Genomic DNA, 27,092 nt, shown 5'->3' with positions numbered 1-27,092 from the left:
AGTGCCTTTTGACCATTTAAAATATATTTGTTTTTGTAATAAAGATGTACCATTTTGAGAAATACAACCCTGCATTTCTTCAGCCACTTATTTGACATGGATTTTGTGTTGTCAAATAGGATTATGACCTAGCCGTTAGATGGCACTGTCCACATCTGCATTCAAGATTTCACAGCTAAAACTGGCACTGCTGAAGTCTTCTAGAATGGCTGCTGAGTGCTTCTCTGCCAGAGCGTTTCTAAAAGTAGAGGGGATTAAGTATCTGAGCCTCTTGGGAATGGGCCACAAGCCTTGGATTCCTTGTTCTAATTCACAAATGACAGTGCAAGTCTAAACTTGCACTTATCAAAAGATGTACATTTATTTCAGTAATAAAACTTCAGCAGTATAGGCATTGGTTTTCCAGGAAGGATTTTAGGCCCGCTGCTTCTCTTTGCTTTGCCCGTATGGCAAAAATAAACTTTCTATCTGTATTCCCATACATTTAATTAAGGGACGTTATTCCCAATATGCTCACTGGGAGCTAATTTTTAACAGTAATTAAACTACTGAAATGTGAACCCTACAGTAGTAGGACCAGACTGAGTGGTAATACCAGAGGTGATGACAGTCAAGTACAATGGTCCACCATTTGCAATCTGCACACACAGATCCAAAACTGCACTACCTAATGCCCTGGGCTGCAATTCTCACTGCGGGATTAACAAGCCAAGGATCAGCGTTGTCATTTAATAGCATCAGTCACCAGGACAGTTTGGGATCCAGTGATCTGTCAACAGAAGGTCCTGACAGATGCAAATCATCCTTTAGTTCCCCTTCTCCCAGATGTTGTTACCCCAGGAAAGTTGAACCGTGGGCTCACATGAATCATGTGGCCTAATCCCCATGTGGGTGCATACAGATCTGGAAGACAACTGCCCTGTGGTCTGAAAGTAGAGCTGTGTGTGTGTGTGTGAGAGAGAGAGAGAGAGAGAGAGTGAGAGAGAGAGGAAGAGTGCTCACGCCTTGAATAAATCTTTGTTGGTCTTATAGGTGCTAGCTACTGGACTCTGATTTTATTGTGCTACTTCAGACCAACACGGCTCCCCATTTGAATCTAAGGGAAAGATCTGTAATCCCTGCCTGTGCATATTCCTAGATCAAGTTCCCTGAATCTAGGTTGCTCTTTCCTCCCAAACCTTACAACATATGTTTGCCAGTTACAGCTAACAAAGCCAAAAACAATAGCTAATAGCTGTACAGAAACATATCCCCTTTAGACCACAGTGAATTATTGCATAAAAAGGAATTTCAGAGTGATACCCGCCAACATTTCAACTGTTACGTGCACATTCATTTTTTAACCATATTACGTTGACAGATTCAGAGCCAGCCATTCGGCAGGAACTGGAAATCGAATTTCTGAAAAAAGGCCAAAAATCTACAAAATTGAAACTTATTTATTCTGAAAGCCCGACAGGTGTGAGGGGGCCTTCTGTAGCCCGTGAAGGCTTCTCGCTGCGTCGCACACGTGGCCAGAGGCCTTTGTGGGCCAAGTGGCTGCTCTCGTCTTATTTCTGTGTTAATGTTGGGTTTTATATGTATCCCGTTGTAGTTCTAAAAGACTTGCCTGTTGACTAAGAAAGGGCCTGGATGGGTGATAAAGTGTGTTAGGTTTATTCAAAGGGGTGGAGTTGACTAGATTGCAGAGAGAGTGTTGTGTTCAGTGCGTGTGGGAAGAGAGCTAAGCGAGGTGCTGTGAAGAGTAAGGAATCTGTGTTCCTTGTGAAAGTTCTAGTCTAAGTAGAGAGTTAGTAAATTAAGCTTTGTTGAAACTCTTAGTCTAAGTGGCTAGAAAATAAGCCTTTGTGGATAGCTCTTTTTAAAGAACTTCTGAGAAAAAACTGTGCCTATCTGAAACCATTAACTTAAGATCTTTACTGAAACCACTACACTGTTAACCATTCTGCCCTTTATTACTTATTATTACTTACTGGCTGAAAAGCCCATTGCATTCAGGAATGCAATGGGCACTAGCGGGCAGTGGCAGGGAAAGCGGGCCGGGGGGGGGGGGAAATACTGGAGGTGATGGGCGCGGTGGACACGAGCAGGTTAGTGGTGGGCAGGAGGCTGGGAAGCAGCCTAAGTGGCAGCGGGCGCACAGAGGGCTTGTGTCTTGGCAGTGGAGAAGGTGGTGGCTGGGTAATGGCGGCAGTAGTGGCGTGTCCTCGGCAGTGAGCGGCTGGGGAGTGTTGCGCTTGTGGCCAGGGCCACTGAGAGCATCTGGTTCGACATTAGGTGGCCAGAGGGTGGTGTGGCAGTGCTGCGGGGAACGTGTCTTGGGAGCGGGTGCCTCAGCGGCGGGTGGCCGGAGGGGCGCTCTGGAGCGACGGCATCAGCCAGGAGCTGTGTGGCAGCGAGGCTGGGCGAGCGCTCCCACATGGCTTGGGGAGCCGGGCGCTCTAGGGGCTGTCTCAAACCAGAGACGCCTAGCTTTGCTGGGCGCCTCTGGATTGGCCTGCTGCCCATGGTTTCGGAGACCCAGACAGCAGCCCCGAGACCTGGACAGCGCCGCCCAGATGTCCATTTCTAAAATATAGAGGAACTGTGGTAAGGATATATTTTTGACCACTACTCCCAGCACAACTAGCTTGTGGTGGTTTAAATAGATTTAAAACCCCACATGAAACAATACCCATCCAAATCTAAAAAACCCAGATGACAGAAAAACGCTATTTACAGGATACTCCTTTATTCCCACCCCTGCCCTTCCCAAGCACAGCTGTCCACCTTCCAGGAGGTAGCTTCCAACAGCTTTTCCTTAGGCCTGTGTAGGGAGGAGGTGATCTTCCTGGCCCAGCCTCAACCAAATGCCTGGTGGAAGAGCTCCGTTTTACAGGCCCTGCAGAACATTGAGAATTCTATTAGGGCCCTTAGCTCAACTAGAAGCTCATTCTGCCAGGTTGGGGCCAGGATCGAAAAGCCCATGGCCCTGGTCGAGCCAGGTGCACCTCCCGGTAGCCAGGAACAACCTGTAGATTCCTACCCACAGAGTGAAGGGCCCTGCAGGGTAGCATAAGGAGACAAGCGGCCCCTCAGATAAATGGGACCAAAGCCATGAAAGGCCTTAAATGTAAGAACCAAAACCTTGAACCTGATCTGGAAGCTGATTGGCAACCAATACAGCTGCCTCAGCATAGGCTGGACATGAGCCCTCCAAGATGACTTAGTGAGGACTCTGGCAGCCACATTTTGTATCAACTGTAATTTCCAGGTCAGAGATCAAGGAAGGTCAGCGTATTCTGAGTTACAGAAGTCTAGTCTGGAAGGGACCGTTGCATGGATCACCATGGCCAGGTGGTCCGAGGAGGCATCGAAGATCACTCCCAAATTCCTGGCCTTAGGCACAGCCATAAGTTGCACCCCATCCAGGCAGGGGAGGCATGCTTCCTGGTCCTGTCCCCTTGTACCCAGCCAAAGGACCTCCCATCTTGGAGAGGCTGAGTTTTAGACGACTCTTCCTGAGCCATCTAGATACAGCTTCCAAACAGCTGGCAAATGTTTCGGGGAGGGGGGGGGAAATCCGGCTGGCTAGCTGGGTGTCATCTGCATATTGATGACAACCTAGTCAAAAGCCCCAGATCAGCTGTGCTAGAGGGCTCATACAGATATTAATAAGCATGGGTGAGCGTATCACCCCCTGTAGCACCTCACAAGGGAGCAAGAAAGGGTCTGACGTCTCCTTACCTACTGCAACCCTCTGTCCGGTTCTGGAGAAAGGAGATCAGCCATTGCAAGGCAGTCCCTCTAATCCCCATTCTGATGAACTCATTTTACCGACCTCGGAAGGGTAGAAGGCTGAGTCAACCTTGAGCCGGCTACTCGGATTGAACTCCCAGCCTCATGGGCAGAGCTTTCAGACTGCATGTCTGCTGCCTTACTACTCTGCGCCACAAGAGGCTCAAAGGAGGGGTACCAAATTCTTTCCCCCCACTGATTCTCTGCTGAAAACTATTCCCCAAGTTGTCTTCTGTATCACCTTAGGGAGGTGTCTTGGGGCATCCGGCATACCAGGAAACCAACCCTTTGTAAATACTCCAGGTACTCCTATGGGCACACTCATTTTTTCATATCTACATGTTCTATGAAAGTTTACAGAACTGAAAAATCACACATGCTCCCGTTTTTTGGTTTATCAAACGCCATTCATTTAAATATAACTCATTTAATTTTTTTTAATAAAAAGGCATACAAAACCACAATGGAAAGTATAGAAAACAGGATGCACATTGTGAAATGTGGCAACTCTAAATCCAAGGCAGAAGTTTTGTGCGCAAATCCCAGAAATGTTAAGTGGGTCAGAGAACATAGCTGTTTCCTGGACCGCAGTGCTTAACCACCTATGATCCACAGCTCCACCTTCACTGTGGTAGGCATTAAGGGCTCCTGCACAAGCAAACTTTTGTACTGCTTTGAATGGAGGGGATGCTGGGTTATGAGTGCAGCCCTCTACACTCTACTGAAGTGTATATGGAAGCCCACGTGGTTATTGAAACTAGATGTTCACTCAAGATGAATGGCTAGATTGGGGCTCCTGAGTGTCCATAAGGCAATGAACGGATCTCTTAGCACTCCTCTGTTATAGTTCATCGTGTTGGTAGACATTGTATTCTTTGGCAGATATGAAGCCATCTTTGTCGTGATCATTCTTTTTAAATATATCAACCAAAATAGTCTCATGAACCGATGGGTCACGTTTCTTTCCATCCTTTTCAAATTCTCTCTTCAAGTAACCATTGATCTGAAAGGATGAAATGGGAAGTAACCAGAGGAATATCACTAAGTTGATTTTTATACCAGTATCGTAAAACAAAACAGCTTAATTTTTAACTTAAAACGGTTGGAATGCAATCAAAATATTTAATCCTATTTTTGAAATGACAGAGCAGCCTGCAATCAAGGATTTTTAAAAATGCAAATATGTTAAAATCATACACTGTCTTTTGTCACGCATGTGGATGGATTTTTCCACAGGGCAGCTGTGCTCATGGTGGGTGGGAATTAATTTTACTGGCCAAGGGTGTCAAAACCCTTATGGGTGAGACAGTGAAAAGGAATCTAGGTGCTCACGAAAAAGGAGAAGCAGTGGTTATTGACGAAGGCCAAAATTAATTTGTGGGTATATGTGAACCTTTTCTGCTATCCTTCTAGAATGGCAAAAGAAAGAGAAAATGAGGTTTGCCGCTTTTAAATTTAAATTTTCATTTACCTTTGCCATGGTGAAATAGTCAGAAAAAAACAAATTATAAGTTAACAAGCGGGGACCCGCAAGAAACTTGCATTTTCTCCCCATTTTTCATTGCTCCTCTCTCCCATCATTTATCTGTGTCTCTCTCTTTCCTCCCTGCCCCTTTACAGCGGCTCACCTCTTTGCCACTTCAAAGGTAGTGGCAACTCCTCCATCTGCCTATAACTTCACTGTCTCAAGAGGAGAGCTGGGCATGAACAGGCAGCCCTTTTCTTGTCTTCTGTTTGGATTTAACCCTCCCCAATTTATTTTTCAAAAATTTATAACCATCTCTTTTCTCTCAGTGTGGACAAATCTGCCGCTTTAGGAATCCGTGGATTTGCTTAAACTCAAGAAACAGGTAGATGGCTAAAGATGAATAGAATAAGAAGTCATTTCACTGAGGTGGTGGGCAATAAAACTCCTTACCTCGTCTCTTGACAGTTTTTTGTCATTGTCCATGTCTATCTCAGAAAAAGCTTCAACACTGCGTGGTCCTTTAGTTACGGCGTACAGCTCAATCTCAAATATCAACGTTGCATTCGGTGGAATTTTTGCTGGTTCTAAGAACGTAAGAAGACCGATACAGGAAACCTTTACACAGATCACAGATAACTTTAAACTCAGATTGCTATTATTTTAGAAAAATATTATTCCTAGCTTCCATGTAAGAAACATTTGGTTTTAAAATATTGTAACTGGCATTTGCAGAACAACTACTTCCATGAAAATTTCCAAATGGATTGCTTCAAACCAAATTGAAGTTAAATCAAAAGAGTTTTTGGCTAAACGTTAGGAAAAACTACATGACAGAGGAGTTCCACAGCGGAACAGGCTTCCTCGGGAGGTGGTAGGCTCAGCTCTTGTGGACCTTTCTTTCAGTCCAGAGTAATGCTGACTGCCATTTTGGGGTCAGGAAGAAATTGGCTGGGAGTCCTAGAGATTTTTTGCTTATAGAGGGAATGGAGATAGGTGGGAGGTAGTTGTGAATTTCCTCCGTCGTGCAGGTGGTTTGGACTAGATGACCCTTGAGATCCCTTCCAGCTTTATGTTTCTAAGTATACTGTTAGCCAAATGTAACCCTTCTTGAAGAAAAAGGAAGAACAGTAAATAGGCCTTTGTTCCATAAAGTCAAGGCACTCATTGCTCCTCAAACCTAAGATGGCTAGGAAAACACACATTCAATGAAAGAAAAAAGCATTACTTGGAACAGGCTTTTTAGGACAGGGAAAGCAGTCTCAAAAGTTATATTAAAAACTGGGCTTCCAGAAAGACTGACATTTAATGTACCACTGAAGGATGCTGAAGTTTATAGTGTATTCTTGACTGAAAACTGAAGTTTAGTGTATCCTATTCTCAAACCTCACACCAAAGTTGGGCGTTGGGTCAGAAAGAAACCGCAGTTAGGAAACCAGTGAGCTTTCCAAAGTGCTCTTGACGAGCCATGCAGCATGCCATTAATACAGAAGGATTTAGGTTGCCATTAATCTAAAGTATGACATTATGAACTTTATACTTCTTTCTTCAGCTTCCGTACATTGCACTGAAAACAAAGAAGTTGGAACAGCCTTCTTCATTAACAAAGGGGAAACAAATGTTTACAGTCTTTCGATGAATTCCGAGGGGGATAAAAATACAATATAGCCTTTTACGGACAATCTGAGACACGCTTGCATAACCTGTAACCCCCCCCCCCCAGGGTTGACACCAGCCACGTACAGTAGCCCATCAGGTGACTGACTGACACGATCCCTGTTTTTTAAGTCCTTATTGGGCAGCAAAATCCCGATTTGCGGAATCCCTGATAAGCCACTTATGCATTGTCTCGTGGGATTCCTAGCCTGGTATGTTACAAATCGCCCCAGCTTGGTTTAAGATATTTCTTTCTCCAAACTATTTTATATATTAAAAAAAATCCCTGAACACATACTGTAGAATTCTACAGAGCTCATACCCTTGCTACCACTAAGCTCTTAAGATGTAGTAAGCTGAAGGAACAAAGGATTCGGAGGCGAGCAGTTTTGAGAATTATACATACCACAGGAAAACACACGGAAAGACTTAGAAAAGGACATGCATTCTTGACAGTCAAAGCTAGAACCATCTTGCCCAGCATGCAGGCTTAAATATACGATAGGCGGGGGGTAAAAGGCTTCTTCAGCTGCAGCCTAGAACAAACAGCCGTCAGTTAGTATTCAGTAACCATGCAACGTTCAGCTTGCTCTCTGAGAATATCTCTTGTCCAACTAGAAGCGCAATTCTAAACTGAGTTACTTTAGCCCAGCCTTTATCAACGTTATTGCCTTTGAGAAACCCCTAAAATTTTCTTCAGGCTTCCAGAAACCCCAGAAGCGATGCAATCATGCAGAATATAGTTGGGAAGCATAGCTGTGACCATGCCCACCCGGGGCCCCTCCCCTTCCCACCTCCTCCAGGCCCATCACTGGCCCTTTTTTGGGGGGGGGGTCAACATGACCATATATGATCATATCGCCCGATAAGCATTTAACCCATTTTAAAAATATATAATACACTAATTAATTCCGACCCATTTGGGAAACCCCTCCAGGGCTGTCAAGAAACTCCAGGATTTCATGAAATCCTGGTTGAGAAAACCTACTTTAGCCTAAGGTCATTAGAGTCAATGGCCTAGGCTGGTGTTACTCTGCCTTGGATTGCATGGTAGGGCATGTTAATTTGGCTGAGGAAATAATGGCAAACTAATTCTGCCTATGGAAGTTAAAGGGTTGCAGTGCCTGCCTACCTGAAGCATCACTGGTTCACATGTAGGGCCGGCCACCTTAGATTTGACAGGAGAGGGAGAACCCACCTGTATTCCTTCACTTATCTACCTGATCACATTATGAAGTTTGGGTCTACTTTTTAACAGACAACCGAGCCCTTGTGCAAGGACAGCTGGACCCTGCCATGGTATTACTAACAGGTCTTGCAAACTGAGGGCCGTGGCTTCCTTTATACACCATAGCATTGTCTGAAGCCTTTTATCTCCCAGGGCAGCTTTGATTCTGGAAGCAACCTGAGTTGGAAGAACAACACTTGGAACAACGGGAGACAGCAGTATGCCTGCAGATCCCAGATCTCCTGTCTAGATGCTGACAGCCAGATCCAGACTTCAGCAAGGCTGGTGGGTCATGTGACTTCAGACTATATCCTGGGACCATTTCCATATTCGGTTAAAAGCAGACATTCCCTCTGCTTTCCCTGTGAACGGATCTGGGACTTTGTATTCTTCATTCCATACAGGTACTAATCTATTTTATTTTATTAGATTTTTATACTGCCCTTCCATATGGCTCAGGGCGGTTTACATATAACGTGTGTGGGGGGGGGGGCATACATGGAACCAGCGAACATATAACATAGTCAAAAGTAACATCAACAATAATCTTACACCATATATTTTTTAAAATTTTCAGTTCACCCTTCCAGAATTGCTTAGTGCAGATAACAATATTCATAAAACATATAAATAGGCTAAAAACATTTATCTAATCTAAATGCCCCTAACTAATATTTTCAGACCGGGGGGGGGGGGGGTTGGCATCAGGAGCTGGTCTTTCTCAGCAGTGAGGCCAGCTTTTATTGGTGGATGTTGTTCCAACCATAAGCTTGGTGGAATATCTCCATCTTATAGGCCCTGTGGAACAGGGCTCTGATCTCCTTTAGGAGCACATCTCACCAGGCCCTGGCCCTGGTCAAGACCAATCTCATCTGCTGCTCTTAAGATCTTTATACTCTTGGGAGAATATAAAGGTTTAAATGGAAACAAAACTCTATTACTAGGATCTCAGCCAAATGTTACTGAACCAATGGGTTTAAAAACTCGTATTAATGTAGTGTTGCTCAAAGGTACCCAGTGTTTTCAAGTTTGTGGGCATCTATGGAATTCTGACAGAGGGTGGTGGGTACAACCACAAAATGGCTGCCACTGGCAGTGAAGTATAAAATGGCTGGCGCAAGAGGTGATGGAGCCAACCACAAAATGTCATGGAGCCAACCACAAAATGTCTTCAACATTTTGGGTAGAATCTCTGCTGGGATGCTGTTTAAACTGCATCCCTACAGTACCACAGTGTGGTGAGAGCAGCAGGTGCTGGGGCAACTATTAAAATCTCCACAGCCAATCAGCCACCCTATTGGGTGAAAACCCAACCTGGCCCCGCCCTCTTCCTAAAAACCCTCGGCTAGATCCAGAAGGGACCTGGTCTCAAGGCATATCTTTGTTTTACCATATCCTTGCTGCCCGTATGCTAGCGAAGGAGGGATGATCACTTTGCGTTTCTCTCCAGGACACATATTCAACATGGCAATATCTAATCCTTTGATGACCTGCCCAACGCCGAGAACAAACCATTTCGGGTGGCCATCATTTTGTGTTCGGCTATGGACAAAAACAGAGAGAGACAGAGAGAGAGATTTTAAAACATCCTTGTTAAATGTAAAGAGGGCAATTGAGTTTATAAGGACAGTCATTTGTGGTGAACGCTATGGGGTCTGGAGATCTCCCATAATCACAACTACAGTAATCTCCAGACAACAGAGACCAGTTCCCCTGCAGAAAACAACAGCTTTGGAGGTTTAAGTTTACGGCACTAGATACTCACCCTCTCCTCAAACCCCACCCTACCCAGGCTCCATCCCCAAATCTCCAGGAATTTCCCAACTCAAATTTGGGAACCCTAGGCCAGGACCCAGTAAAACACATGATGTACATGCATAACATGTATGTGATTGAACCAAGTTTAAATCCAGTGGCCCCTTTAGGGCAAAGTTTAAGTCTAGGTACAAACTCTGGTGTGCACGCACTTCTTAAGATACAACGAACCAGAAGTCACCAACCCTTACATATTGATAGAGGGTTATACATGAAAGCTTAGACCCAGAATAAAACTTTATGGTCTCAAAGGGGCCACTGGACTGAAACTTGGTTCCATGACATGACATATTTGTTATGCATCTACGTAGTGTGGTCTACTGGAATATGACCTAAAGTTCCCAACTTTGGATTGGGATGCTCCTAGAGATTTGGGAGACTTTGTTCTATTGATTAAGAGCACCACATCTACCCACCTGAATCTATACCTTGTGTCAAATTCCAGAGCAGGCTTAAGGTTTTGGTTATCACCTTTAAGGCCACATGTGTCTGGGCCTAGTGTACCTGAGGGATCGCCTCTCTGCCTACACCCCCCAAATAGCCTTACGCTCTACCGCTTCAAAGTTCCTGATGATCCCTGGCCCCAAGGAAACCAGCTTGACCTCAACCAGAGCCACAGCCTTCTCTGTCCTGGCCTCCACCTGGTAGAACAAGCTCCCAGAGGAGATCAGGGCTCTGACGGAACTTGAACAGCCGCAGGGCCTGCAAAAGGGCCTCGACCAGGCATTTTTTTGAGGTCAACCCGAACCATGGCTTCTCATTCCCCCCACCCACCCCCCGCTCCTTCCTTCAACCACCACTACAGACCCCACTGGGCCATCAGTATGCACTGACCTATTGTTCTCCCCAGTATTCTACTGTTCCATAATGTTGCTATTGTTATTACTGCACTATTATAAGCTGAGTTATTCGTACTTGTTCCTCTTTAAACTGAGCGTTCGGGGAGGGCGGTATATAAATATATTAAAAACAAATAAAAATAAACACACCAGCTTCAGAAACCAGGCTTCCCTGGTGCTTTACAAACCAAACAAGAGCCAAATCGTTTCCTTAGCAGGGGAGGGGGGCCTCTCCAAATTACTACTCATGTCACATACCTCTTGGTGCCAGCTCTTATTATGAGACTCCGCATGGGGGAAGGGGGTTAGGCCGAGGTGCAAACCTAGCAGAGCATAGAGCAGGGGTAGTCAAACTGCGGCCCCCCAGATGTCCATGGACTATAATTCCCATGAGCCCCTGCCAGCATCTGCATGGGAATTGTAGTCCATGGACATCTGGAGGGCTGCAGATTGACTACCCCTGGCATAGGGTGCTGGGGGGAAAGGAGGGCACGGCCCCTCCCCCACTCACCTGCAGTAAAACTTGGACTTATCGCTGGCCAAATAGCCGTCGTAATGGGCATTGAGCAGGTCGCCCTTCTTGCTCTTCTGCTGGCACTCGCGGGGGACGTGCAGGACTTCGATGCGCACTTGGCCGTCGTCGGGGGCGCCTCCTGGCTGCTGGCCGCCCGCGCGGAGAGCGAGGAGCGCGAGAGCCTGCAGGGAAAGGCACAGCACGGCCGCCCCCAGACGCATCTTGCCCCGCACGGCCGATCTCCGCCGCAGACACAACCGGGGCTTGCAGGCGCGGCGTCACAATGCGCCTCGCTCCTTCCCGGGGCTGCGTGGCACTGCCATTGTCCGACGTCACCCAGGGGCGTGGCCCCAAAACAGATCCAGATGTTTTTGCCCGGGGCCCGCCTCCGAAGCAGGCCGGGCGGGTTCCCTCCGCTTTTGACGCCCCTTCTCTTGGGCTTCATCTCCCGCCCCGCCCCCATGCGGAGCTTTGGCAGCGCGGCTCCATTTCAAGCTACGTGCGCAGGTCTCCTCCCTTCGGAGCAGCGGGGCGGCGACGGGGGAGGGCGGACGGGGCAGCGGGGACTGCAGGCTCCTGCCCGCCGGGCCCGCTGCTTCCTCCTCGGAAACTTGCGGCGAAAGCGGGGCGATTCTCGCTTTTGCACGAGCACCCTTTGGGCGGAAAATCCCCTTTGCACGAGCTCCTTAGTGGAGGGCAATCCCTTTTTGCACGATTTCCCATCGGGAGGAGATGCCCTTTTGCCACGGCTTCCCTTTTTGGGAGGCAAGCGAGGCACTGAGCCCACTGGGAGGAGAATCCCGGGCGGCTCTCTCCGCGCCCGCGTTGTCCGACGATCCCCCGCCCCCGCTTTCCCTTGCGCGCTCAGGCTGGCGCGGCGGGATCCTTTTCCCCCCGTGCAGGTCCCGTCCAGCCCCAGGGCGGTTCGCAGGCAGCGCCTTAAAAGCCTGCCCCAGATCCCTCGCAGTCCCGGTTGGGCATTGCGCGGGTCATCATCTCCAGCCTCGGGTTGCGCTCTGCAGGTTATAGGATCGGCGTCCGGGGTGGGTGCGTGGATGGAAGGAAAAGCGGGCCAGATCGTCGTGGTTTGGGGGCTTGTGCTTGTGCGTAGCCGGGGGGGGGGGGGCGGATCGTCCCGAGGCAGTGCATTCGTGCTCTTTGCAGCAACCCCGACAACGCCTGCCGCCTGCCGCTGGAGTGTCTCTCGGGCGTGCCCAGCCGTGGCCGCGCACTTTCCTCCTCGCCTCCCTCCCTCCCTCCCTCCGCCGCTTGTGCAAACCCCAGCCCCTTTCCTCCAGGAAGTAAATGACGCGCCGGGGTCAATGGCAGCAAACGCCGAAGCCCGAGCAGGAGGGGGAGGGAGGGAACGAGGAAGGAGACGAGGCAAGGCCTGGGCCGGCGAGCCGCGGAGGGGAGAGAGAGCCCGGAGCCCATGCCCGGAGGCGGCCCTTTCCCCCTTCTCTTTGGGGGGTAATCGCTCTCTTTCCCACCCCCCCAGCGGCTGGGATGCGCCTAGGCGAGGAATGACTCCGCTTCTCCTGCTGCTCCTGCACGTGCCTCTAATCCGGATCGGGCAGCATCGCCAGCGCCGGCCGGATCCCGAGGCTGCTGCCTTCGCCGCCGCCGGTTCTGCGCGCCGGGCTCAGCCGCGCAGCTGTCCATGTCCATAGGCGCTGGCCGTGGTGGGGAGCGCGGCAGGGAAGAGGCGACGCGAGGAGCCCTGTGGGGGCCTGCTGCTCTTTCCCTGGAGGCGGCGGCGACGACGGGAGGGACCAGGATGCTGCGCCAGCCGCCGCTTTGAACTATGGAAGGAGTTCTGTACAAGTGGACCAACTACATCACGGGTAAGGGCGGGAGGCGAGGCTCACCTGGGCGCTGGGCAGGTGCGGGTCCCGCGCCCTTCTGGGTGCGGACGTCCAAAGACGAACCTTACTGAGAACTCCCGGAGAGGGTCTTTGGCTCCTTGCTTTGAGGGTACTTCAGTAGGGGGAGCTGCCTGGCCCGGTTGGTTTTTCAAGGTCAGTGCTGCCTTCTCTGGCTGGAAGCAGCTTCCCAGGGCCTCTGATACTGAACGTGAGCGATTGCCTCTTTTTAGTGGGAGACGAGGGGAAGGGGTTGGTTCTGGCTCCTTGTGCGTGGAGAAAAAGGATGCTCAGCCACTGTGTAGGGATGCCAGCCTCCAGGCGGGGCCTGGGGATCCCCCGGAATTACAGGTCATCTTCAAACTAAAGAGCTCAGTTCCCCTGGAGAAAATGGCTGCTTTTGGGGGTGGACTCCAAAGCATTATGCAACACTGAGATCCCTCGCCACCCCAAATCCTGCCCACTCCTGGTTTCACCCCCAACGTCTCTAGGTATTTCCCAACCCGGATCTGGCCGCCCTACCACTGAGCCATGAGTCTGCCCCACATCCTACTGAGGTCTTTTGAACCAGTGAGGCCTGATGGTTTTGCAGGATTAAAAGCAACCACACTTGCTTGATTGGGCTGGGGAATTTAGAGATAAGTGCTTAAATCATACTGTAGGATTTAGCAAATATGGCCTAGTTCTGCTTAGGCCTCTAAATTCTCGTTCTTCCACAGGTTCTGCCAATAGATATAGCTAGGCAGTTCAGTGTGGAAATCCTTTCAGATCTATGCTGGCTGAGTCAAAAGGTGGTCTGATGTGTCTGATGTTTCTTAGGGTTCTCAGTTTATCAAAGGTATGCCTGGTGGATGTTTTGGCAAAACAGGAAACTTTGTGTGGGATGAAGTCCTCTTTGGAGACATATCTGGTTTGCTGTGCGGGGTCCTGTCTGCATCGTAGCCAAACTTAATTTGCCATCTTGGTGTAGTGGTTAGGAGTGCAGACTTCTAATCTGGCAAACTGGGTTTGATTCCCTACTCCTCCCCCACATGCAGCCAGCTGGGTGACCTTGGGCTTGTCACAGCACTGATAAAACTGTTCTGACCCAGCAGTGATATCAGGGCTCTCTCAGCCTCACTCACCTCACAAGGTGTCTGTGGTGGGGAGAGGAAAGGGAAGGCGACTGTAAGCTGCTTTGAGACTCCTTCGGGTAGAGAAAAACAGCATATAAGTACGAACTCTTCTAATTGCCCTCAAGATTGATATTCTTAAAAAGTGTGAATCAACATACCTAAATCATACCACTTTGTGAATTTTTTTCTGAGATTTCCCCTTACCCCTCAATACATAAGCATTTTGCTTTCAACAGCTGTGGGATTTGTAGCTTTAGATTAAGATGCCTGCTACTTGCTGTTGAATTGCTACTGCCATTTGATGTAGAGAACAGAACAAGATAACTTTTCTCCCTCTCTCAAAAAACTGGAACTTGAGGGTGTCCAACGAAGCTGAGGGGCAGTAGGTTTGAGACAGACAAAAGGAAATACCACTTTACACAGAGCGGGATTAAAATGTAGAATTCTTTGTCAGAGGAGGTGATGATAGCCACAGGAATAAACAGCTTTAAAAGGGATTAGATAGATTCATAGAGGTTAAGTCTATCAGTGGCTTCTAGTTAGAGTGACTAAGGGGAACCTTAACGTTCAGCACCACTAAACCTCTGAATCCCAGAGCCAGGAAGCAACATCAGGAAGGCCTCGGCCTCTGTGACCTGTGGTTGGCCCTCCAGAGGAATTAGTTGGCCACAGTGTGAGACAGGATGCTGGACTAGATGGACTATTAGTCTGATATGGGGCTTTCCATGTAAACCGCCCTGAGCATCTGGGGAGGGCGGTATATAGATGTAACGAATGAAATAAATGAATAAACAAAGTCTTTCACAAATTGTCTTTAGGCTTGACGGAATAGTAAGTATAGCATATGTTTCAATCCTGCACCAAGCCCCATTTCCCCCCATAATTTCTGGAAGTTTTACAGCTCTAGCAAAACATGTATTCAGAGTTTTTCCTTCTGTATAACTATGTCTAGTTCCCAGTTCTAAAACAGTGGTTCTAAACCTTCCTAATACCGTGATTCTTTAATACAGTTCCTCATGTGGTGGCGACCCCCAGCCATAAAATTATGCAAGTGTTCTTTCACAGAAATTAAACCGAAAGTGACCAATGGCGTGAAGATCCATTGTTCATGATAGTATATAAATTCTTTTTCCCCCCGGGGTTTCTCAGTTCAGTTCTGCCTCTTGTCCCACCATGCCGATCTCACTCTTTTCCGCTGCTCCAGACAGACGAACGCTCTATCTTGATCTACCCCACAAGGCTGTTGTGTGGATGAAATGGAAGCAATGTCAGCCACTTTAGGACCCCCTTAGAGAGAATGGCAGAGTACGAACTGAGTAACGAAAACCAATGATTTGGAAGAACAAAAACTGAGTCTAGGGGCACCTTAAAGACCAACAAAGATTAATTCAAGGTGTGAGATTTCATGTGCAAGCATCCCCCCTCAGACAAAATTTATTTGAAGACATCGCTAAAGGGATGTGGGCCACTTTGTGTCCCCCTTGGAAAGAAGGGTGGGGAAGAAGCTGGTGCGTGTCCAGCAGGGGCCGCTCTCCAGTTGCCTCCTCCGGCCATCCAGCCTTGGCCACCCGCTCCCCGCCCAGCCGGGGCCGGACCCAAAGCAGCGCAGTGGAACCAGGTGCGCCAGTTGCCAGGGTGAGCATGCTCAACAAGGCAAGCGGGTGGAGGCACAGCCATGCACAGCGAACTGCGGGACGCGGAGGGCGAGCTCTTGGAGCTGAACTGCTGCCTGTGTGGGGCAGTTGGAGGTGGCCGAGTTCTGGCTGGCGGTGGCCAAGCTGAGCCAGGCCCACGGGGAGATGGCGCTGGAGTGGGATGCGCTGCATGGCGAATGGGTGCACCTGGAGAGGCTGAGCGCACAGCTGCTGGAGCCCAAGGCCACCAAGCTGCACCACCACCTGGAGTGCCTAGCAGGAGACTGGGCCGCGCTGGAGGAGCTGCTGGAGCAGCTGGTGGCTGAACGCGGGCGCCTTCAGGAGGGGTGGTAACAGTGGTGGTGCCCCCCTGGCCAAGCTGCTCGCCCTACGATGACCCCTGTTGAAAGGATTGTTCGACCCCCAAAGGGGTCCTGACCCCCCTCCCCCCAGTTGAGAACCATTGTTCTAAAGCAGGGGTAGTCAACCTGTGGTCCTCCAGATGTTCATGGACTACAATTCCCATGAGCCCCTGCCAGCAAATGCTGGAATTGTAGTCCATGAACATCTGGAGGACCACAGGTTGACTACCCTTGTTCTAAAGGATATGCTACAGATTTTAGATGGCACTTCTTTTAAAGTTCTGCCACTTATTTTGGGATAATTTCCTCGAGTACAGTAGGAACTCTGTATTGTGAAACATTTCATGGCTCTTGATTTCGGGAGACATCCGATTTGGCCTGTTAAATTGCAATCCAGTAACATCTTAGAGATCCAGAAGCGTTTCATTTTGGGTTTGTCGTTTTGTATAATTTCACCACCCATGAAATACAGTTAGAGAAGATTGAATTATTAACAATATATTGAGGACAACACTGATGAAGATCCCGAAAGTGGACTCTACCTGGGAATCCAATTTGGAATTGTTTCGAACATTGTGAAATTGTTTTGAACGTCTCCACCTGTCAGCGTAGCTTTTATGCAATAAAATAAAAGCAAAATATCGGGAACTGCTTAGGAATGTGAGAAGCAGGTTGCCACTGCTAGGCTGTGTGTCCCAAACAGTAAGTTGTAGAGGCCTTGAAGATGAATTTCCATGTCGCAGGCAGGCAGTGAGTGCTTGGACATGTATTATAAAGAGGCCAAAGTCCTAAGTGGAAAACAACGGGCAGGCCCCAAATCCTGTTTAATGCTAGAGAACAAATGGAGCTTTTCATCACTTTGCGATTGTCAACATGTTATTGAGAAACGCCTCCCATAGCAGCCTCGCAAATGTTAATTCTGGAGGCGTCGTCTTGTGATTCTACCGCAGTCAGTCAACGGAGCTGTGAGCCCATTTTGTCAGATCCATGAACTGTTGCCTGCAGTTGGCTGAGAGATATATATACCCAAAGCTGCAAACAACAGAAGGACGAGGAGGAGTTATTAGGAAGAGAACGAAGAACATAGCCCAGTTTTCTAGAACAGAGGTGTATTATATAACTTTGCAGAGCGCGGGTGAAAAAAGATCCAGGCGAAGAGTAAGGGATGCCCTCAGAGTGGATGTGGACCCCACCCAACCGTTGATAAAAAGGTAGAATGAATTTGGATGGGGCATATAAATCTCTAAAGCAGTGGTTCTCAACCTCAGGACCCCTTTGGGGGTTGAACGACCCTTTCACAGAGGTCACGGTAGGGCGAACAGCTGGGGGGGGGGTGCCGCCACTGTTGCCGCTCCTCCTGCAGGTGCCTGCCAATTTATATACAATCATAGAAGAAGAAGAGTTGGTTCTTATATGCCACTTTTCTCTACCCGAAGGAGGCTCAAAGCAGCTTACAATCTCCTTCCTCTCCCCACAACAGACACTCTGTGAAGTAGGTGAGGCTGAGAGAGCCCTGATATTACTGAAGAAGAAGAGTTGGTTCTTATATGCCACTTTTCTCTACCCGAAGGAGGCTCAAAGCAGCTTACAATCTCCTTCCTCTCCCCACAACAGACACCCTGTGAAGTAGGTGAGGCTGAGAGAGCCCTCATATTACTGAAGAAGAAGAGTTGGTTCTTATATGCCGCTTTTCTCTACCTGAAGGAAGCTCAGAACGGCTTACAATCTCCTTCCCTTCCTCTCCCCACAACAGACACCCTGTGAGGGAGGTGAGGCTAAGAGAGCCTCACTGCTCAGTCATGAACAATGGACCTTCACGCCGTTGTTCAGTTTCGGTTTAATTTCTGTGAAAGAACCCTTGCATAATTTTTTGGTTGGGGGTCATGTATTAAAGGCTCACGGCATTAGGAAGGTTGAGAACCACTGCTCTAAGGAGAAACCAATCTGTTATGTATTGAGGAAACAATTCCTAGTCTTACCGTATCATGGAATGTATTCCATATACATCCCACATTTCCCTTGAGAAGCTAGTGCCAGCTTAAATGGGACTCCCAGGCAGCCTTGCAGAAAACTGCCGAACACAGGAGCAGGCCATTGGTCTAACAAGATCAGTATGGTCTACTGTGGCAGTGGCTCACTGGGTCTTAACTAGAATTCTTCTGTAAAAATCAACTACCTAGGTTTTTTTTAACTGGAGATGCCAGGGATTGAACCTAGGACTTCTGCATGCCAAAAAGCTGGTCTACCAGTGAACCATGCCACTAGCCCAGCCCCACATCAAGACAGTAGCTTGTGAACTGAGAGCCACTTAACCCTAACAGGGTAACACCAGATCATTCTCTGAGAATGGATAAAGACCTGAAATGCCCTCTTGATTTCTCTTGTGGTTTAGTACAGGCTTTCTCAGCAAGGGTTTTGTGAAACCCTGGGGCTGGAAAGGTCACCTGAGTGGGTGGAAATGAATGAATTTTTAAATATATATATTTTAAAAATTGTTAAACATTTATCGGGTAAATATAGACAAGTGGGACGGTTTGTAGTGAACACTAGCATCCCCATATTGAAGAACCAAAGGCCGATATATATATTATTCAATAGAGGTTGAATTTCAAAATTTGGACATTCATAACATTCACATTCAAAAGTGAGGACATCCATTGAGGAAGATTAGATATATCTAGATACCGTTCTGGTTGGATCCTATACAAGAATAAACAAGAACGAAGAACCTTTTATTTCATATATATTCTGTATAATTTTACTACATCTATAGTAGCCTTGGAAGAAACATTTATCAGGTGACATGACCATACATAGTCATGTTGACCCACCCCCTCCCAAAGGGCTGGTGATGGGGTGGGAAGGGAAGAGGCCCTGGGTGGCTGGGTATACAGCAATAGTTTCCAACCATATTTTGTGTGATTGCACCATTTCTGGGATTTCTTGAAGCCTGAAGAAAGTTTCAGGGGTTTCCCAATGGTAAAACAGTTGAGAAAGCTGCCCTTGTAGCAGTTTTAGCTGCCCTTTTAAATAAATAAAACTCAAGGGCAGTAGCTTATGGAAAGCTGTTTGGAGAGAGGAAAAGATGCTAAGGGATTGAAAAATATTTGGTCTCCATTTTTGGCTGCTGAATATGTACATGCGCTTGGTTTAACCCGCCCCTTGAACTGGCTGTGTCTAGAATTTTAGAATAGAATTTTTCTTAATGCAGCATTTAGCCTGAACACAATCCATGTGAGTAGATTACCAACAAAATCCGTGTCTGTCCATTTTATCCTTGTGTGTACGTATTATTCTGAAATTTGTTCTCTTCGTTCTTTATCCACCACTCCCTCAAGGCCTTGTTTGAATCCTATTTCCTTTGGAAATGTACTTGCATCACGTAAGTTTATAGAGAGGCTATAATTTTTGTAGCTGCTTCCTCCCAGATAGACTGTTTGAGGTTAGATTTTATGTAATCAGAAAGAGAAGCTGCCATTTTATGAGAGTACGTTTAGGGCTATTAGATATGGCAGGGTGGCCATGTGTAGGAACTGGGCAGGGAGCCACGCAGATAGTCACAGAGTACAAGGAAGGGCACCATTAAACTTTTCTAATTTGACCCACGCCACCCATCTGGCTTCAGAAGAAGAGTTGATTTTTATACCCTGCTTTTCTCTACACGAAGGAGTCTCAAAGCAGCTTACAATCGCCCACAACAGATACCGTGTGAGATAGGTGGGGCTGAGAGAGCTGTGAGAGAACTGCTCTGTGAGAACCACTCTAACAGGACTGTGACTAGTGCAAGGTCACCCAGTGGCTGTGTGTGGAGGAGCAGGGAATCAAACCCGGTTGTCCAGATTAGAGGCTGCTGAAGGAGTCTCAAAGCAGCTAACAAATCGCCTTCCCTTCCTCTCCCTGCAACAGACACCCCATGAGGTAGGTGGGGCTGAGAGAGCTCTGAGAACTGTGACTAGCCCAAAGGTCACAACTGGCTGGCTGTGAGGGAAGAGTGGGGAATTAAACCTGGGTCTCTTAACTACTACACCAAGCTGGCTCGTGAAAAGAACAGACATTTACAGAAACAATGTGGCTCTCCCCATCACATCTACTATGAACTTTACACACAACCCGTCACTTAAGTGCTCTGCCTGTCTGTTTTATTATCCATGGCTTGCTTTGTCCATCTGTCTCCATTCCCATTTGTTAATATGCAAAGTTCTATCAAATGCAAAATTGCATACTATCTGAAACCAAGCATCTGCCTGTCTATCTGATTCACTGTTGTATAGTTGTACTGTGTTTACACATGTCAGGCTTTCTTAACCAGGGTTTCGTAAAACCCTGGGGTTTCTTTATGGCCCTGAATGGGTGAGAGTCACCTTTTTATATATTTTAAAAATTGTTAAACATGTATTGGGTGATATGACCATATGTGATCCTACTGACCTGCCCCCTCCCTCAAAATGGCCAATGGGGGGAGCGAAGAGGAGGGGCCCCGGGTGGGTGTGTACTCAGCTATGCTTCCCACCCATATGCAGCATGATTGCGCCATTTCTGGTGTTTCTCAAAGCCTGAAGAATGTTTCAAGAGATTTCTCCACGGTAAAAAAGTTGAGAAAGGCTGCGTATGCTTTGAGTGTGGCTTCTTTGACGTCAAACTCAGAGACTCGGTGGAGATAGCAAGTCTGCAAGTAAAGATAATGCAAAGTATGGTTAATGATAAATAAAAAGGAGGGGGAGGAAAACACAGTAGGAGGTGCAGTTTCGCTTTGAAAGAATTCCTGAATATTAAAGATGAACAGTTCTAATTTTCTGTTCTCAGTATTATTTTATTTCCCATACAATACATTGTTGTGTGATATTTTGGGAAAGGATGGTGGGGGTGCTCTCCCGGGCTGTAGCATAACAGGACATTGATGGTGGGCAAAAGCCAGGCAATTCTGGAACTGCACCAAATTATGGGGAATGTCAATAGATAACAGGAAGCAATTGTAAGCACGTCTACTCAGTAGGAAGTCCTATGTTATTCACTGAGAGTATTGAATTAAAATGGGTCTCTGAGCATGTATGTTTTGGATCACGGGAGAAATTTGATTTTGTTGTTGAGAATTAAGCAGCCATCCCCTACAAAAACACGGTTTCCTTGTTTGTGGCTGCTTGATGTTATTTGAGAGCGATGTGCACACGCACACACACATAAGGAAGTCACTATTTTGCTGAAAAGGGATGTGGGCAGCAGGGCAGTTTGCCAATTCTAAGATCAGATGATGAGAAGAGAAGGTGATGATGGTTATCAGAAGTGGGTGAGCGAAAAGGAGGAAGTAGATATGGACTCGTTCTGCAGTTATGTTTTTTTTTGGGGGGGGGTTGCCTGTTGTCGATCCTGCTGAATTCAGGTTGATCTGAACCTGGGTCTCCCATCTTTGTTTATCCGGAATTGAAACAGGCATTGCCTTCTACACTTAATTGTGTGGCTGCTCTCTCCTTCCCGCTTGATTGGGGAAGCTAAGAGGAGGATGGTGGTCACGAAGCTCCAAGCGGTGTTGAAAGAGCACAAGGCTGGAGAAGGGCTTATTTCCTGCTGTTTGTCTCCTCTACAGCAGTGGTCCGTAACCTTTTTCAGGCTGCGGACCGGTGGGGGGGAGGACAATCCGGGGCCACGCATGTGCGGCAGCCCATGTGCAAATACGCATGCACGGCAGGTCTATGCATGCGTGCTTGCACCATGCACGGTCACAAACGTGGATGTGTGGCACTTGCCGCGCATGCGTGTTTGTGGCCACACGTGACACGAATGTGCACGTGCGGACCTGCCGCACATGCGTGAAATTGCCGTACATGGCACAAACATGCATGCGCGGAGCTGCCGCGCATGCGCCCTTGTGCCGGCAGCCGCGCTTCCCTCCACCCCCCGCAAAAAGAAGCTTGCTGGGCCACAAGCTAATCGGCTGCTTTGCTTGCGGCCTGGGAAGTTTCTCACTGCGGGGGGGGGGGCGGGGAGAGGGAGCCGTGGCCTGGTGCTGAGGCCTTCACAGCCCGGCACCGGGTCGTGGCCCAGTGCTTGGGGACCACTGCTGTACAGCCAAAGCAAGCAGGGGAATGGGGAGATGGAGCACAAGTCTGCTTGTTTATTTTTCTTTTCCTGAGCGAGCAGGGGAGTGGGTGGAGAACAAGGGGGGAAAGGCAAATCTCGGTACATAGAAGTGTGGGCTTGGAGTACAGTCACTTTAGAAATGATGGCAAAAATAAGTCTTGCAGGGGAATGGCTACCGGGAACCGCAGTTTTCTGTAGTCTTTGAATTGACGCCCTGACCAATCAGCGACAGAGAAAGTTAATCCTGCAAAACGTAGATACCTACACTTGAAATATTGGGGCTTTCAAAGCAGTTTCCTCAAACGTAGTGAGTTATATCCATTCCTGGATATCATCAGGGAAAGGTAGTGTCACCGCGGATCAATCACAGACGTTGCAGGGGGAAAATTTAAAGTGCTAAATACCAAAATGGAAATCGAATAAGGTCTAGATGAGGTTTTTTTTTTTTTTAATTCAGGGTCACAGGGGATGAAAAGCCCAGTGCAGAGTCTGCCATGGGTGGTACTTGACAGTAAGAGATGGTCAGGATGAGTCTGCATGTGAAAAAAAAATTCAGACAAAACAGGCAGCTGAAATTGGAAGAAAGTTGCATTCTTGGTGTTGCCCCCCTCCCAGGGTATCGGTTGTGGGGAGAGGAAGGCAATTGTAAACAGCTTTGATACTCCTTTGGGTAGTGAAAAGTGGTGTATAAAAAAAATTCTTCCTCTTCAGTTATCCTTGGAACTTCAGCTTATAAATCTGATCAGTCATCAGTACTATACGTCTAAAATAGTGATTGATATTTATTAGAAAGAATTATTGGTGTGACTAGATTTAGTGGAGTGTTGGAAAACACCAACTGGATTTTGAGTCCTTCCTCTATTGCTCCTCAGCTATATCCATCTACATCCTCCTGGATTGGTGGTTGGCAACTGGGGGGAGTAGTTTTAAGGGGATTCAGAGGTTTGGTTCTAGGTTTTATTAGTATTGTGTATATTTTAGCTTGTATTATTTTAAACTGTTGTAAGCTGCCGTGAGCTGGCCGGGCCAAGAGCAGTGGCTTACAAATGCAATAAATAAATAAATACGTCAGGCGGGCAGGATACTGGAAGAACCCTTTTTGTAGGTAGTAGAATTAGGATCTGGGACATCCTGATCTGCCATAGTGACTTGTTGGGTTCCCCTGGGTCAGCTACATGCTCTCAGTCTAACATAGCCTCCCACCTGAAGAAGTGAGCAGTGATGCACAAAAGGTCGTATCCTGCACAAAAGTGGTTAGTCTTTAGGGTCTTACTGGACTTTTGCTCTTTCCTACTGCTACAGGCAGACTAACACAGCTCCCCATCTGGATCTATGACCTCTCATGGTTGTTGTGAGGATAAAATAAGAATAGTTGAGAACAATATAAGGTGCTTTGGGCCCCAGATGGAAAGTAAGGTGGCGTATAAATGAAGCCGATAATTTAAGTCAGTGAGTTTTATAAAAAGGAACTGTGCTTGGGGAGTTAAGCTGATCTATTAGCATTCTAAGAATGTCATTTTCTTTCTTTATTAAAATAGGCTGTGTTTCTGGTGGGGGAGGAATACAGGATTTTCCTTCATGAAATAACGCTATTTCCATTTCCCACTGATGTGTATGGGCTAAGAAGCCGTAACGGCGTTAATTTGCTATAGAAATATTTAGTGTATGGCTCATGAGTTATAGAAGAGGTTTTGACCTTCATTAAGAATCTTTGACTCCAGCAGGAACTGCCTATAAAAAAACCTAGATGATAAAATTATATGATATCCTGTTTTAAATACGATTTGAAGGCCATTTCATTTTTAAAAAAAAACAGAACAAGGGCTTGCTTGTTAAAATATATGTTTGTACTCTCCCTTAATTTTTAAGAAGGCAATTGAAGACGTGTAAAATGAATCACTGACATTGGGTTCTACAAATTCACGAGCGCTTTTTAGCCTTGTTCATTTTCTTGCTTTATAGGGGCATCTGCTGGGAATGGCGAAAGGTTTTATGTCCTTTTCACCACTCTGAAAAGGTTTCTTCGCTGCCAGGACAATAGGACTGTGTGTTTTCCCTTGGTGCAGCTCAATTCTGAGCTGCATAAACTGCTTAATCAGGTTTCCTTTAACTGCAGACCCCTGGGCATTCTTTGATTCTGCGAGGCTGTGCTCCCGTGCTCTGCTCAGATTCCTGCCGTACACTTATAGAATGGAGCCAGTCTTTTCCAAATTTAGGAATCTCTCTTGGGTGGTTTTGTCTCGCTATCTTGACCTATATTTTCTTTATCTGATTTCCTTTAAAATGAAAGCAAAATTTGCAACTCTGCAGCTTCCAATGCCCTTGTTCCTTGTCACAAAGGTGTTTGCTGGCAGGGGCTCATGGGAATTGTAGTCCATGAACATCTGGAGGATCACAGGTTGACTACCCCTGCCTTAGCAAACTTACAGCCTTCTAAGCCCAATGATTTCAATGGATTTAGCAGAGGGTACCTCTGTTTAGGATGGGACTGTTAAACCCCTTTAAAATCCGGTTGTGCTATTTTCTGCATTCCATGTTACAAGGATAGATAGAGGCAAGATGAGTCTGCGTGTGAAAAAGAATTTCAGACAAAACAGGCAGCTGAAATGGGAAGGAAGATGCATCCTTGGCGTTGCCAACTTTGCTTTTGGAAAATCCTGGATATTTTGGGACAGTGTGTCATGAACTGTGGGTTAGTCCGGCTAGACAGAAGAGACCCCCTTGCAGAGAACTGCTCCATACACATGAGGTGCAAAGAAGTCAGCTTTTATTGAAGGGTTCCATAAGGCAAAGTGAGACAAAGCATGGCAAGAACAGGAACATTGACAGAGACAAGCACGGGTCTATATATAGGGGCGACAGTTTAAGCGGGAGATCGAGTTCCCATAGGGGAAGCTTTTGATCTGAAAGGCGCAAATCCAGGAGGCATCCATTCTGTTCCCCCTGTCCTTCCTGGCAGTAAATTTCCAACCCTTACTATGCAAACCAAGGACGCGGATAGATAAGAGAGAACTCTTTGCAGCAGGGGAGAATGTCTCTACAGGTGGGATGGAGGTGAGAGGGAAGGCACAGAAAACATGATAGGAACATGGGGGTAGGGAGGGCTCTCAGACTCATTAAAGCTCCAAGTCAACACTCCCAAGGAAATCGGGAGGAATCTGACAGTCCGGGAGAGGTAGAGTTAAGGGAGGGCACTCAGCTTGGATGCCATTCTCTAGAGCCCTACTCTCTTAAGCTGCCATTCTTGGTCACAAGGTTGGTCTTCATCACAACCATGGAAAGTAGCCTTGAGTTGTAATTGGCCTGCCTCATAACTATATTTTTCTCCCTGCTGTTTTCTTGAAGAAGGTCCCTATTGGTCAGACTGTACTTACAACATATATAGACACAGTTTCTCTTTAGACAAATACCTTATCCATTCCTGACTGGGGAAACACTGACACTGAGGTATTAATCTTACAAGGCTTACATAGGTCTTAAGGATAATTGGTCAGTGGGAACATTTCAGGTGGGTTGTCATTAATCAGGGGTGGCCAAACTGGCTCTCCAGATGTCCATGGACTACAGTTACCATGAGCCCTTGTCAATTTGGCCACTCCAGTATACTGAGTGTATAGTTAGTCTTTCTCAACTTTTTAACCATTGAGAAACCCCTGAAACTTTCTTCAGGCTTCGAGAAACCCCAGGAGTGGAGCGATCGTGCAGAATATGCTTGGGAAGCAAAGCTGTGGACACGCCCACCCGGTAACCCTCCCCTTCCAACCCCCTCCAGGCCCATCATTGGCCATAGGGGGGGTCGACATGACCATATATTGTCATATCACCTGATAAATGATTAACATTAAAAAAAAAAGAATCAACTCTCCACCTATTCAGGAAACCCTTTCAGAGTTTCAAGGCTGTCAAGAAACCCCAGGGTTTCATGAAACCCCGGTTGAAGAAGCCTGTTACATAAAAAAGATTATAATTAGCTGTGCAGTTTTTTTTTTAAGTGTCTCTGTTTCGTTCCTGAAAGTTATTCGAATAAGCATTGGCCCTATTTTCCAATAAAGAACTTCAATAATGCTGCTGTTTGGGTGAGATTATATTTGTGATGAAACACAACGAGACTGATGTCATTTTCTGCTCTTTCTGGTTCTCTCTCAGGTTGGCAGCCTCGCTGGTTTGTTCTAGATAACGGGATATTGTCGTACTACGATTCACAGGATGACGTTGGCAAGGGCAGCAAAGGGAGCATAAAGATGGCCGTGTGTGAAATCAAAGGTGAGTCCAGCAATCAGAAACTTGTTTTGAATGTTTCCTCATTTAAAAAAGGGGGGGGGGATCTCCCTGCTGCACTAGTTTTCTACTTGCAAGGTTGTTGGTTTTCTTGGTACTCCCTTATTTACAGTGCAAAGTAGTCCCTCGCCCCAACTCATTCTGCTCAGACCTAAAATCATGAGAGAAAAGAAACTGAAAAACAGAACAGTAGCAAGCAGTTCTTTAGATTCAAGTGGGTAGCCATATGGGTCTGAAGCAGCAGGACGAAGTTAAAGCCCAGCGGCACCTTTAAGATCAACATAGAGAATCATAGAATCATAGAGTTGGAAGGGACCTTCTGGGTGATCGAGTCCAACTCCCTGCACTATGCAGGACACTCACACCCCAATAGCTACCATAAGCTGCCACCCCCTTGACCCTTCATAGAACCAGCCTCGCCGTCAGATGGCTATCCAGACTCTGTTTAAAAATCTCCAATGATGGAGAACCC

At 47.2% G+C, this 27,092-nt stretch overlaps 2 protein-coding genes across 3 annotated transcripts in view; one reads left to right on the top strand and one right to left on the bottom strand.

Annotated features, from left to right (window-relative positions):
• Positions 1–4,188: 4,188 nt before the first annotated feature.
• Positions 4,189–11,665, bottom strand: FKBP7 (FKBP prolyl isomerase 7). Its single transcript, XM_077319588.1, has 4 exons — positions 11,292–11,665; positions 9,517–9,668; positions 5,696–5,829; positions 4,189–4,780 (listed from the first exon to the last, which is right to left on the bottom strand). Exons 1-4 carry the CDS (start codon positions 11,513–11,515, stop codon positions 4,619–4,621), a joined length of 672 nt encoding a protein of 223 aa, XP_077175703.1. The 5' UTR covers positions 11,516–11,665; the 3' UTR covers positions 4,189–4,618.
• The window catches only part of PLEKHA3 (pleckstrin homology domain containing A3), a 33,319-nt gene continuing 17,882 nt past the window's right edge, over positions 11,656–27,092 (top strand). Inside the window, exons 1-3 of one of the 2 annotated variants that reach the window (XM_077319587.1) lie at positions 11,660–11,801; positions 12,793–13,138; positions 26,489–26,605. In XM_077319587.1, the coding sequence (XP_077175702.1) occupies positions 13,099–13,138; positions 26,489–26,605 (157 nt within the window). In that variant the 5' untranslated portion in view covers positions 11,660–11,801; positions 12,793–13,098. Of the gene's footprint in view, positions 11,802–12,792; positions 13,139–26,488; positions 26,606–27,092 lie in introns of both variants that reach the window. The other variant, XM_077319585.1, reaches the window with a different exon arrangement.

Source organism: Paroedura picta, chromosome 2 (genome assembly GCF_049243985.1).
Source record: "Paroedura picta isolate Pp20150507F chromosome 2, Ppicta_v3.0, whole genome shotgun sequence".
NCBI lineage: Eukaryota > Metazoa > Chordata > Lepidosauria > Squamata > Gekkonidae > Paroedura > Paroedura picta.
Note: the sequence above shows the minus strand (reverse complement) of the source record. Positions and strands in the feature narration are given on the sequence as shown.

Bases quoted from the DNA above. Each gene is read 5' to 3' on its own strand.
- FKBP7 (XM_077319588.1), bottom strand. From the start codon at position 11,515: ATGCGTCTGGGGGCGGCCGTGCTGTGCCTTTCCCTGCAGGCTCTCGCG. The intron at 9,669-11,291 runs GTGAGTGGGGGA...TTTTGTCCATAG, and splicing joins AAGTCCAAGTTTTACTGCAG to CCGAACACAAAATGATGGCC. The intron at 5,830-9,516 runs GTAAAACAAAGA...TTACGTTCTTAG, and splicing joins ATACGGGCAGCAAGGATATG to AACCAGCAAAAATTCCACCG.